We start from the raw sequence: 11,399 nt of genomic DNA, 5'->3' as shown, positions 1-11,399 counted from the left end.
TTGTTGATGTGAAACAGTGATTTAACACTGATAGTGAATGTGACAGTGGTTTAACAAGGCTCAATGGTGAGATTTAGGTGAGACTTTGGGAAGAAGTTCCCAAGCCAGAGGGCTGGGAACCAGTAGGTCTTGTCTCCTTGGGCATTGGAATACTCAAGGAAAGGATCAGCTTGAAGGTGGATGAATTAGCACCCGAGTTTGGCATTTGATGCTTTGGGATTCAATTCCAACACTGAATCATGGAATGGTTTGGTTTGAAGGGACCTTAAAGCTCATCCTATTCCAACCCCCTGCTACGTGCAGGAGCACCTTCCACTAGAGCAGGTTGTACCAGTGGAACTGGATAAGCTTAAAGCTCCCTGCCAACCCAAACCATTCCATGGTCCTATGATCCTGGACACGGTGATGTTACGGTTTGCCGGGCATAGCATTCAGAGAGGCTGGGATAGGAGAGGATGCTCCTCTCTCTGCCTGATCCCTCTTCCTTGACGTCATCCCGCTGCGCCCTCCCTTCGTGTCGCGCCGATCGCGGCCGCGTCTCTTCAGCGCTGCCATGTCCTTGTGGCTGGGGAAGCTGCGCCCTGCTGCTGCGGCTGCCGCCGCCCGGGGTCGCGCGGGGAGCGCTGCGCTACCGGCGGTGAGCGGGAGTGGGCCGAGTAGGGGTGGTTCATGCGGTCTGTGCGGCTGCCATGGCCGCTGCGGCCTGCGGACGGGCTCACCTTGGGGTGCCCCCCGCGGGGATGGCGCCTGCCGGCGGTCTGTGGTGGTGGTGGCGGCGCTGGTTCGTCCGCCGTAGGAGCGGGATTGCAGCTCTGGGGGCCGTGTCTGTGGGGCTGGTTCTGTTGTGGAGGTGCCCGTGAGGAGGGGACGACGTTCCCCTCCTTCAGGTTTAAGGTGGAGACATAAGGTAATGCCTAGAGTGGAGTGTTGTGATTAGCTGGTGAATGGGGTCTTTGGTGTAAGCAGAATATGCAGTGAAAGCTCATGTGTGTAAGTGAGGCCTTTACATTGCTCAGAAAAAGGGTTATTTGGTTGTTATGAGGGTGGCGTTTCTGAGCAGGGCACAGTGAGGATCTGTCTTCGGGTTTACATGCCAGATGGATGTGTGTTTTCACTCATAAAGAGCTGTGTTGTGCAGAACTGAAGCTATAACCCTCCTGAGAGACTGCGAAAGGGTTTGATGTTAACATACACCCACCAACAAGCATCAATACAAGCAAAAGCCTACTGCAGTATCTCCCTTGAGAATGGAGGTCGTGTTGTGTATCCATAGCCTTCAGTAAGCCTGGGGACTTTCAGTCATTGGGTGGGTTCCAGAGCAGAGTTCTGGCTTCAGGTTTAAAAAGCACTGAAAATGGTTGTTCTCACCTGTTCTTAAAGAGTTTTTTCAGCCTAAATACAGCCTCAGCTGCTAAGCTTAAGTGACAGCACTAACTTCCTCTATGGAAACCCCTTGTCTTAAGTGTGTGAGTGCTTATCCTCCTGCAGAAGGGCTGTAAAAGCCCCACTTTTCAGGTGAGAAAAGTGAAACATGCTGTGTTGTTTGTGTTTTCTTTCAGGCAAGAATCCATCTCAGCCCTGTGCAGAACCTGGAGTATGGGTGGCTGGCTTATATGTTGGGAGACAGAGCTACAAAGAGGTTCACTGAACACAGCAAGGTCTTTACAGTGGAGGGGAACTTATCTTCTGGGAAGGGCAAGCTTGCACAACAGATAGCAGAAAAACTAGGTACTGCTTTGGCCTACTTCTCTAACAACTGATAGGATGTAATAGGTTTTTTGCGTAAAACAAGTTCACTGAATCAGCAGTTCCTGACTAGCAAATTCTTAGGTGATGCCACAGTTCATGAGGAGGGCTTGTAGTGGAGGGGAGAAGAGAATGTTGGTGAGGCTTGAGATGACAACAGGTTGTTTGTTGGATCTGTGGGATACTTGTCTCACTGAGCTCCTTGAGAGGTAGGATTTTCTGCATGGATCTATGCAGAGCATCAAGTTGATCAGAGGATGGGTGGCAAAAAGCTTTGGTTAGAGCATAGCTCAGCTCTCACGAGTGAGGTGAAAGGTGGCAATATTTCAAATAAGGGTTTGTCTGCCCTCTATGATGTGACTGACCAAAGGATTTTGGGCTGTTCTCAAGAGCTGTTTTGAGTCCCAGCTGTACATTTAAATCAAGTGAATAGATGCTTGCAGTAAATGAGTTCTTCTGATGTGGTGGTTTCTATTTTGTCAGGCATGAAATATTTCCCGGAAGCTGATATTCATTACCTGAACAGGATCACAGGAGATGGAACACTGCTGCCTGAGAAGTTTAATGGTTTCTGTAACCTGGAGAGGTTTTACAATGACCCCAAATGCTCTGATGGACACTCATATCGGCTGCAGGCCTGGCTGTTTGGCAATCGTGTTTTGCAGTATGCTGATGCCTTGGAGCATCTGCTGAGCACAGGTTAGACTTCGCAGTAGATAAATTCCAGTTCTAAACTAACTTCTGAGTACAAGGTGTGAGTAAGCTGCTTTGAAGGGCTTTGCTAGTAGCTTCCAGTGTCTGGAGGGGGCTACAAGGATGCAGAGAGGGACTCTTCATCAGGAATTGTAGCAATAGGACAAGGGATGATGGGTTCAAACTGGAACAGGGGAAATTCAGGTTAGATACAAAGCAGTTCTTCCCTGTGAGGGTGCTGTGGTGGTGGCACAGGGTGCCCAGAGAAGCTGTGGCTGCCCCATCCCTGGCAATGTTCAAGGCCAGGTTGGACACAGGGGCTTGGAGCAACCTGCTCTAGTGGAAGGTGTCCCTGCCCATGGCAGGAGTTGGAACTGGATGAGCCCTGCGTTGGGTCACTTCCAACCTGAACCATTCCGTTATTCTGTGATTTGTGTTTTAGAATGAAAGGTTCTCATATTCTTAAGCTTTTTATATTTCCCCCTTACCCTTAGTACAAATTAACAGCCCATTTAGAAAACCATCTTGCACATTCTCTATTAGAAGGTATCTTATGTCCTTTCTACCAAAGGAAATGCCAGTTACCAATTTAATTAGTTCTTTGGCAATCATAGACTGGATTGGGTTGGAAAGGACCTTAAAATCATGCAGTTCCAAACCCCTGCCATGGGGCGTTCTCTTCTCCAGGCTGAACACTTCCGGTTTTTCAGCCTGTCTTCATATGAGAGGTGCTCCAGCCCCTGGTCATCCTCATGGCCTCCTCTGGAAAATAAATCTCAGTCCCTGATCTTTATTTTCAAAAAGACATTTTAAATGTGCCAGGATAGCTGTGGGTTCTACAGCCCTTCTAAACCTCTCCCTAGGCTTGGTTCCTGATAGTGTCTTTGGTTCATTCTTTTGGTTTCCATTAAGTACTGTATTGTCATTGTATTGTTGTAATTTAGTGTCTTCTTGTGCAAGAGGATTTCCTGTGCCTGCTGCTTGTTCTTTAGGAAATGTTTTCTGAAAAGGGTCAAAAGCTGTGAATGCCAGAAAGTTTCAGGCACATAAATGTACTCCTTAAATACAGTAGTACTTCTGATGGGCAGAGAAGAGTACATGAGTGAGACAGGCATGTTCCGCACACGTACCCAATGTGTTTCTGTGAACAAAAACCTTGTTCTTCTGTTTTGTTTAACAAAGGCATTCAGAAAATAGGCTGTAAGAGCAGTACTGTTTCTAATTTTCCATCTCTTTGAGCTGTGCTGACTGGAAACTCCCTTCCATTGCAGGACAAGGTGTGGTGTTGGAGCGGTCTCCCTACAGTGACTTTGTGTTCCTGGATGCAATGTTCAAACAAGGCTATATCCACAAGCGATGTAAGTTCCTTACACTCATCTCTGAAGTGTGATAAGTCAGTTCTCCAAAAAAGAAATAAGAATGCCTGCTGGGAAGATGGATTCCTTTTAAACATTTGGAGTTGTTCGTAAGGTGCTTAGTATCTTGCTGTTTAAGGCCTCAAGGACTAATCTCAAGCCATGAGACTTTATTCAACACTTTGGTTCTGCTTATCATAGCATCACAGGATTGTTTGGGCTGGAAGGGACCATAAAACTTATCCAGCTCCAACCCCCTGCCACAAGCAGGGACACCTTCCACTAGAGCAGGTTGCTCCAAGCCTCTGTGTCCAACCTGGCCTTGAACACTGCCAGGGATGGGGCAGCCAAAGCTTCTCTGGGCACCCTGTGCCAGCGCCTCAGCACCCTCACAGGGAAGAGCTTCTGCCTGAGAGCTCATCTCAGTCTGCCCCCTGGCAGGTTAAAGCTATTCCCCTTGTCCTGTCCCTACAGGCCCTTGTCCAAAGCCCCTCTCCAGGTTTCTTGAAACCCCTTTAGGCACTGGAGCTGCTCTAAGGTCTGTCTGGAGGGGACTCACTCCAACAGCTCCATATGCTTCCTATGTTCATTAGGGACTGTAGTGACAGGACAAGGGGTAACGGGTTCAAACAGGGGAAGTTAAGATTGGATATAAGGAGGAAATTCTTTTCTGTTAGGGTGGTGAGGCACTGGAATGGGTTGCCCACAGAAGGTGTGAATGCTTCTTCCCTGGCAGCGTTCAAGGCCAGGTTAGACGAAGCCTTGGGTGGCATGGTTTAGTGTGAGGTGGCCCTGCCCATGGCAGGGGGGGTGGAACTAGATGATCTTAAGGTCCTTTCCAACCCTAACTATTCTGTGATTCTATGTTGGGGGCCCCAGAGCTGGATGCAGGACTGTGGGAAGGAGGAGTTGTCTCTATATGGTAGAAGTACCCAATTGCACAGACCCAACCTATTCCTCTTTAGATCCATTTTTCTGTATGGGAAGGTGATGTTCTCTACTTCTGTCCTCCAAAGTGGAGTCTGGTGGTTGTGATTTTGGAGAGGAGGTCTGCTGTTGCTCAATAGCTTTGTGGTCTACGCAAGCAATGAAAACCACTCCAAAAATGATTGTAGGTTCATAACCCAGTAGGTTATAATTTTAATGCTGTTCCTGTTGCGCTTGTCCTCATTTGCAGTAAATCTTCAGCTGGATTGCCTTTAGCTCTGCAGTGTGTTTGGTTTTGTATTTTATATAGGTCTTGATCACTACAAGGAGATCAAAGAGATCAGCATTTGTGAATTCCTGCCGCCTCACTTGGTCATTTATATAGATGTACCTGTTCCAGAGGTACAGAAGAGGATTCAAGAGGAAGGCGAGGTAATTTTACCTCTTGCTGCTACTATTGCCTGTTACTGTCTGTTTGTAGTTGTGCCCTTGTGCTTAAGTGCTGTGGGGTTTTATAGAATCAGAGAACGGTTTGGGTTGGAAGGGACTTTAAAGCTCATCCAGCTCCAACCGCTGCCATGGGCAGGGACACCTTCCACTAGAGCAGCTTACTCCAAACCCCTGTGTCCAACCTGGCCTTCAACACTGCCAGGGATGGGGCAGCCACAGCTTCTCTGGGCACCCTGTGCCAGCACCTCAGCACCCTCACAGGGAAGAACTTCTGCCCAAGAGCTCATCTCAGTCTCCCCTCTGGCAGGTTAAAGCCATTCCCCTTGTCCTGTCCCTACAGGCCCTTGTCCAAAGCCCCTCTCCAGGTTTCCTGTAGCCCCTTTAGGCACTGGAATTTGCTTTAAAGTCTTACTATAGCTTTCTCTTCTCCAGGCTGAACCAGCCCAGCTCTCTCAGCCTGGCTTCAGAGAGCAGAGGCTCCAGCCCTCAATGCATTTTCTGTTACTGAAGTTGCTAAAATTGAAAAGCTGTGGTTTTCCCATCAGGAGCAGTATCTTGTTCATTAAAGCACAGACACATTCAGTCATTGTCTAAACTGCTGGAGGGCAGAAGGGCAGAATCACTCAGGCAGCAAACTAAGCAACGCCAGCCACGCAGATAATGAAGCAGCAAGGGCAGCCTTACATTTATGGCTTTGAATTCACTTCAGCAATCACCAGCTTCCCTCTTAAATGAGCAGGAAACTGCAAACGAAACTGCTAAAGGTCACGCTAACAAGGATCATTTTATTACACTAGCCAAAAAGCACCCTAGATTTTCTGTCTCATGGAATACCTATAGAACGTTAGTTTTAAGTTTAAAATGGGTTATTTTGCTGTGTTAGCACAAAAGCACCAAGCAGTAATTTTCTTCATCTCAGAAAATGAACTGGATTTGCTGATCACAAGTGACCCACACATTAATATCAACACAGGTCTGAAAACCCTGTGTTGGAAACATCTTCGTTTGAAAGCTCTTCCCTGTGAGGGTGCTGAGGTGCTGGCACAGGGTGCCCAGAGAAGCTGTGGCTGCCCCTTCCCTGGCAGTGTTGGAGGCCAGGTTGGACACAGGGGCTTGGAGGACCCTGCTCTAGTGGAAGGTGTCCCTGCCCCCGTGGCAGGTGGTTGGGACTGAATGAGCTTTAAGGTTCCCAAATTCCAACCCCAAGCAGTCTGGGATTTGATGGACCTGCAATTTCTTTGCTCTTGTGAACACAAATTTTGATGGCAGTTTTGGGACCTTTAGGCAGAAATTGCTGGTGTAACTTTTTATGTCAGTGGTATTGCTGAAGACTGTAGTGCTTGTTTAAGGCTGGTATTTTGGGGAATTCTGCCTTCTCAGTGGATGGAGTGTTGGGTATTCAGTATGCTGTTGTTGCAGAGGAGTGGAAAAAGAAAAGCCAACTAACAGACACAGATCATTCCAACATGATGGCCATCTTGGATGAGCATTTCAAGCAGGAAATGTACTTAAATTTTAGGATTGAACTGAAGGAATGGTAGATTAGAGAAATTCTTGGTGTTTTGCAAATGTGGCATTAAACTACATTGTGTGGAAGAGAAACTGTTTGACAGTATGTATGATATCCATGTAATTAAAAGAAAAGCTTTTGCAGGGGGTGGTTTCCCACTTGTCTGGCCCCTTTAGGCACTGGAAGCTGCTCCAAGGGCACATTTGCCCTCCTTTTGGAAAGGCAAACTGAGAGTCTGCAGTTTTCTGGATATGACTTCCTTGAACATACAAGTAGGTAGGGTTGCTCAGGCCTTAAAAAGCCGAGATTTTTGATGCTGGTGATGTATAGTTCTCTTACCTTATGTGAACGCAAGGAAAATGAGATGTTTCCTGCTACAGCCTGAAATTGCTAGAAACCTTTTCATTTTGACGTTCTTCCCTTGAACCTGCTTTTCCCTTTCTAGATTCACAAGCATATGAGAAGGGTCATAATTCTGTGGCTGGTCATTCAAACCATGGCTGTAGCAGTGCAGGGCAAAGCAGCAAAGTAGTGATTAACACAAACTGCCTTGTTTTTTAGGGCACTTTCAATATTTAATGCCACATAAGAGATTCTGAATACTCCAAATGTCTTCATTCTTCTAACATCCATTAATGTGTATGTGGTTCACTTGGATGTTTGACTGCTAATACAGGGCAAGCTGGCGTCACAGCACTTTCTGCTTAGGCTGGTGTCTGTACTGGTGTGAGAGGAAAGAAAACTCATTTTACAACCTTGTTTTCTTCTGCTTCGTTTTTAGCCATATGAGAAAAAAGTGTCTCCTTCCTATCTCCAGCACATTGAGGATGCTTACAAGAAAACCTTCTTACCAGAGATCAGGTGAGCAAACCCAAATGTTTTGTCTCTTATGTCTTTGAGTAAAATGTGTGCAGATCCTCAGATCTCTGCCAATAGAAGTAAGTAAACTCATGTCGTGTGAGAAATCCTCCTTGTGCCATGTACAACGTTATTTCTTAATGTGGTATCACATTCATGGCATCATAACTGTGTTCTTGTGTGTAGTTACCTCTGGCACTGAGAAGCCTGATGCCACTGTTACATGGTTGGAAGCTTAAAAATGAAGTCATTTTAGGCATGAGCCTTCTAAAACAGTGCTTTGATTCTTAATGGTTCAGAGTAGGGAAAATGTTGTGCAATAGTAAATTGGATTTCATTGATCTGTATGGTACAAATCTAAGGAGCCCTCATCTGCAGTAAGGTTTCATCCTGCTGGCTTGGGGCATTACAACTTTGCTGTCACAGAGTCAGATACAAAGAAGCATCAACTTGTATATAGTTAAAAGAGCAGTTCAGGAGCAAAGCTGGTGTGTTTGCCCTGCAAAACCAAGTTCTGTCTCTCTGACAGTACTCAGCTTGTGTTTGGCATCAACACCTTTCATTCTGTTAGCTTGCAGGAGTGGTTGGAATGCTCTCCTGGCATGATGTCCAAAATGCCATAGCTGTAGCTGCGTGTTTGCATGACCTTAGGAGAGTGTGATGCAATCCAAGGTCTTTTGGGAGCGTTTGGATGCTTTCTCTCCTAAAATTTCCTTTCAGTTGGTATAGGTTTGGCTGTTTCTTGTTAGTGGTATGGAGGAATAGGAAGATTATCAGGGAAGGGCCTGTTCCCTCTTCTAGCTTTGGTTCTCTGCCTCCTGAGGCATACCCCTGATAGCCTTCCACATTGAAAAGGGTTTGATGAACTTTTTAGTGCTGGTAATTAAAGACTGGGCTGCTACCTGTTCTGAGAGTGAAGATGCTTTACGCTGGGCTCCCCTGGCGTTCTCTTGCTTCCCTGTTAGAATGTGTGCTCTGTGAACTTGAGATGAGACTATTACAGTTTGCCAGCTCTCCCAGTTATTATGAAAGAGCACTATCCAAAATCAAATTACCCTAAAATTCCTAAACAAATAGCTTTCTGGAAGGAAAACTCTTAACAGGTCACAGAGCCAGGCCTACTATACATGAAATCTGTAATCACTCAAGGTTCATGTGTGCATGAAGCTGACTGAGTTACACTTAGGTGTAAGTAGATCTTCGGGTATGTTGTGGCCTGCTTGTTTCCCCCTTGCTTTCTTGCTTCATCTCCCAGTTTAACTGCACTGTCAGCAGTTGACTGAATAACTTTGTACAGAGCTTGCCATTCACACAAGGTGGTGTGATGTATGGTCACCTGCACCCCAGTGTGCTAGCGGCCAGCACATGGCTCTCAAGAAGGGAATGATGGGCTAAGGATGGAGAGGAACGGTGGGAAGTCTTGAGTCTGTCATCCCCCCTAGGGGAGAATTGGTTTGAATGTATTGGTGAGTAGAAAAATGCTGCTTGTTCTTTGAATCAAACCAAGTGGTGTTGCACGAGGCTAAAGCTAGAGGTGGCCCTGCTGTGATTTCAACTCTTTCCCCTTTGTCTCTACATGGTCAGTGCACTTGGAAAGCAAACACCCTCTGGTTAGCACCTTCCTTGGCAGATGGGCTTGCAGGAGCTTGTCAGATCAATCTTTGTGCTTGGATCTGAAGGATGTTTCTGCCCTCTTGATGTAGGGGAGTTGTGATGGTGCAAAGCGTCAGCTATGTGCATCTCTGGACCTCACTGCTGGCTTGTTTATTGGATAAATATATTCAGGCTTCAACTGTCTTTAACTGTTTGTTTGCTGAAGTGATCTAAAGGCTGGTAGTCTTTGGGCAGACTAAGAAGTATTTGATTCTGTAACTCTTGAGGATGACCAAAATTTGATTAAAATAGGCTTTCCTGGACTTTAAGATTCCTGATGTTCTCTTTCATATCCAATACTGCCTCCGCTGAGCAGCTCTTTGGTCTTAGTGAAAGCTCTAAGAAGCGGCAGAGTCAAAACAAGAGCTCAAATCAAGTAATTATAAATGAACTTTCTTACCAGAGCAGTTTTGACTGACCAGTGTCCATGCAGACCAGGAACTAGTTTGGCCTGCTGCAATTATGAGTCGTTTGGTACTGTGACTACTTAGAGCAACCAAGGTTGCTGGCTTTAATCTGATTCAACTTGGGAGTGCTTGGGCTAAGCAGAAGCCTCCATGCTCTTCAACTTTTCAGTGTGGTGTATGATCCACTTCAAATTTGGCAGCTGTTTTATTTTCTCTTCAGTTTTTGTTAGCTAAAGGGACTGTTTTCCATGGCAACTGGTGCAGGTTTGGGTCAACTCTTGGAGCAGGTTTTGAAGCAGCTCTGCTCTGAAGCCAGGCTGAAAGAGCTGGGCTGGTTCAGCCTGGAGAAGACAAAGACCCCTGAAGGGGAGACCTTAGAGCAATTCCAGTGCCTAAATGGGCTACAAGAAACCTGGAGAGGGGCTTTGGACAAGGGCCTGCAGGGACAGGGCAAGGGGAATGGCTTTAACCTGCCAGAACAGGGGAGACTGAGATGAGGTCTTAGGCAGAAGCTCTTCCCTGTGAGGGTGCTGAGGTGCTGGCACAGGGTGCCCAGGGAACCTGTGGCTGCCCCATCCCTGGCAGTGTTCAAGGCCAGGTTGGACACAGGGGCTTGGAGCAACCTGCTCTAGTGGAAGGTGTCACTGCCTGTGGAAGGGGTTGGAGCTGGATGAGCTTTCATGTTACTGAGCGTGCCTGTGAGTGTGTAGTAGTGAAACGTGTTCATATAGGAACTCCTGTTGTGGCCCTGCTCTGCAAGTGACTCTTGCATGCTGTATGAATAAGAAAATAATCATGTAACTAGGAAGCTCTTAACCTTTTTTAAGTGCTCCTGTACTTACAGATCCTGCTGCCTGCAGTGATATTGGTTGAGTTAGCTCAGTCATGGTAAATAATGATGAATGAAGCTATTCTTCTCTTAAAAATTACCCCCAAGTATTAATGTGCTTCTAAAAAGGTCTATGGAAGCTTGGAGTTAGACTTGTTGAAAGTTTCACTTGGCTTCAGATAGATTGGGAATTGTAACTGAGGCCAACCAAGTATCCCCAGTAGTGAAATGGAAACAAAGGAATAGGTGGGATTTTGGTTAATTTTCAAATTTGAACTGAAACTCTGTAGGTACCATAAGCCATTTGTCTTTTAAAAGCAATTTTCCACCAGGAAAGAAGCAACTTACGGGTCTGATAGGAATTCAGCCACAAGGCCTCCATAAGCACTCTGAAATAATGATTCTGGTTCTGTGTTTGGGCCTTTTCACTTCATTTCTGCTTCATTTTGGAGCAGGGGGAGAGGATGGGTAGAGCAATGAGATCAGGGCAATTCACTCTTTCTCTTCTTTGCAGTGAGACCAGTGAAATTCTGCAGTACACAGCAAGTGAGGCAGAGGATGTGGAGAAGGTAAGAGTTTGATATGTATACTGATCAGTTGTTAAACTTCTAAGACTGAAATGTAAAGAGGACACAATGGAAAGAGGTGAGTCATCCCCAGCATTCAGCTGAGGCTTTGTCTTCCAGTCTAAGGTCTGTCTGGCTTGGCTTCTGTCATTGTGCAGCTTCCTATGACCCAGGTTGGTGCAGAGGTTCCTGTGTGGTAAGGTAGCTGTTATCTAATGTTTTGGTTATAGCAAAGAGCTGGATATCCAAAGCTGTTACTAGCTCTGTAACCTTGGGTCGGTCATCTGTATGACGTAGCACATGGTATCTAAACTACTATTCTGTCTCCAAATGGTTTTGCCACACACTTTAGCCCTGGACCAAGCCAGATAAATTGCCTTCTCACTGCTAGAAATAAGCCATCTC

At 46.3% G+C, this 11,399-nt stretch overlaps 1 protein-coding gene across 1 annotated transcript in view; it reads left to right on the top strand.

Moving 5' to 3' along the window:
- The first annotated feature begins 522 nt into the window (after positions 1-522).
- NDUFA10 (NADH:ubiquinone oxidoreductase subunit A10) overlaps positions 523-11,399 on the top strand; it is a 34,363-nt gene continuing 23,486 nt past the window's right edge. The window contains exons 1-7 of the mRNA XM_062601992.1: positions 523-637; positions 1,560-1,728; positions 2,230-2,445; positions 3,711-3,797; positions 5,032-5,153; positions 7,463-7,542; positions 10,943-10,997. Of these exons, the coding sequence (XP_062457976.1) occupies positions 554-637; positions 1,560-1,728; positions 2,230-2,445; positions 3,711-3,797; positions 5,032-5,153; positions 7,463-7,542; positions 10,943-10,997 (813 nt within the window). The 5' untranslated portion in view covers positions 523-553. The remainder of the gene's footprint in view (positions 638-1,559; positions 1,729-2,229; positions 2,446-3,710; positions 3,798-5,031; positions 5,154-7,462; positions 7,543-10,942; positions 10,998-11,399) is intronic.

This window comes from Pezoporus occidentalis, unplaced genomic scaffold, assembly GCF_034315485.1.
Source record: "Pezoporus occidentalis ecotype Australia unplaced genomic scaffold, CSIRO_AGI_Poc_V1 ctg118, whole genome shotgun sequence".
In the NCBI taxonomy this organism is placed as follows: Eukaryota; Metazoa; Chordata; class Aves; order Psittaciformes; family Psittacidae; genus Pezoporus; species Pezoporus occidentalis.
The sequence above is the reverse complement of the archived record's forward strand: the minus strand, read 5'-3'. Positions and strand labels throughout refer to the sequence as shown.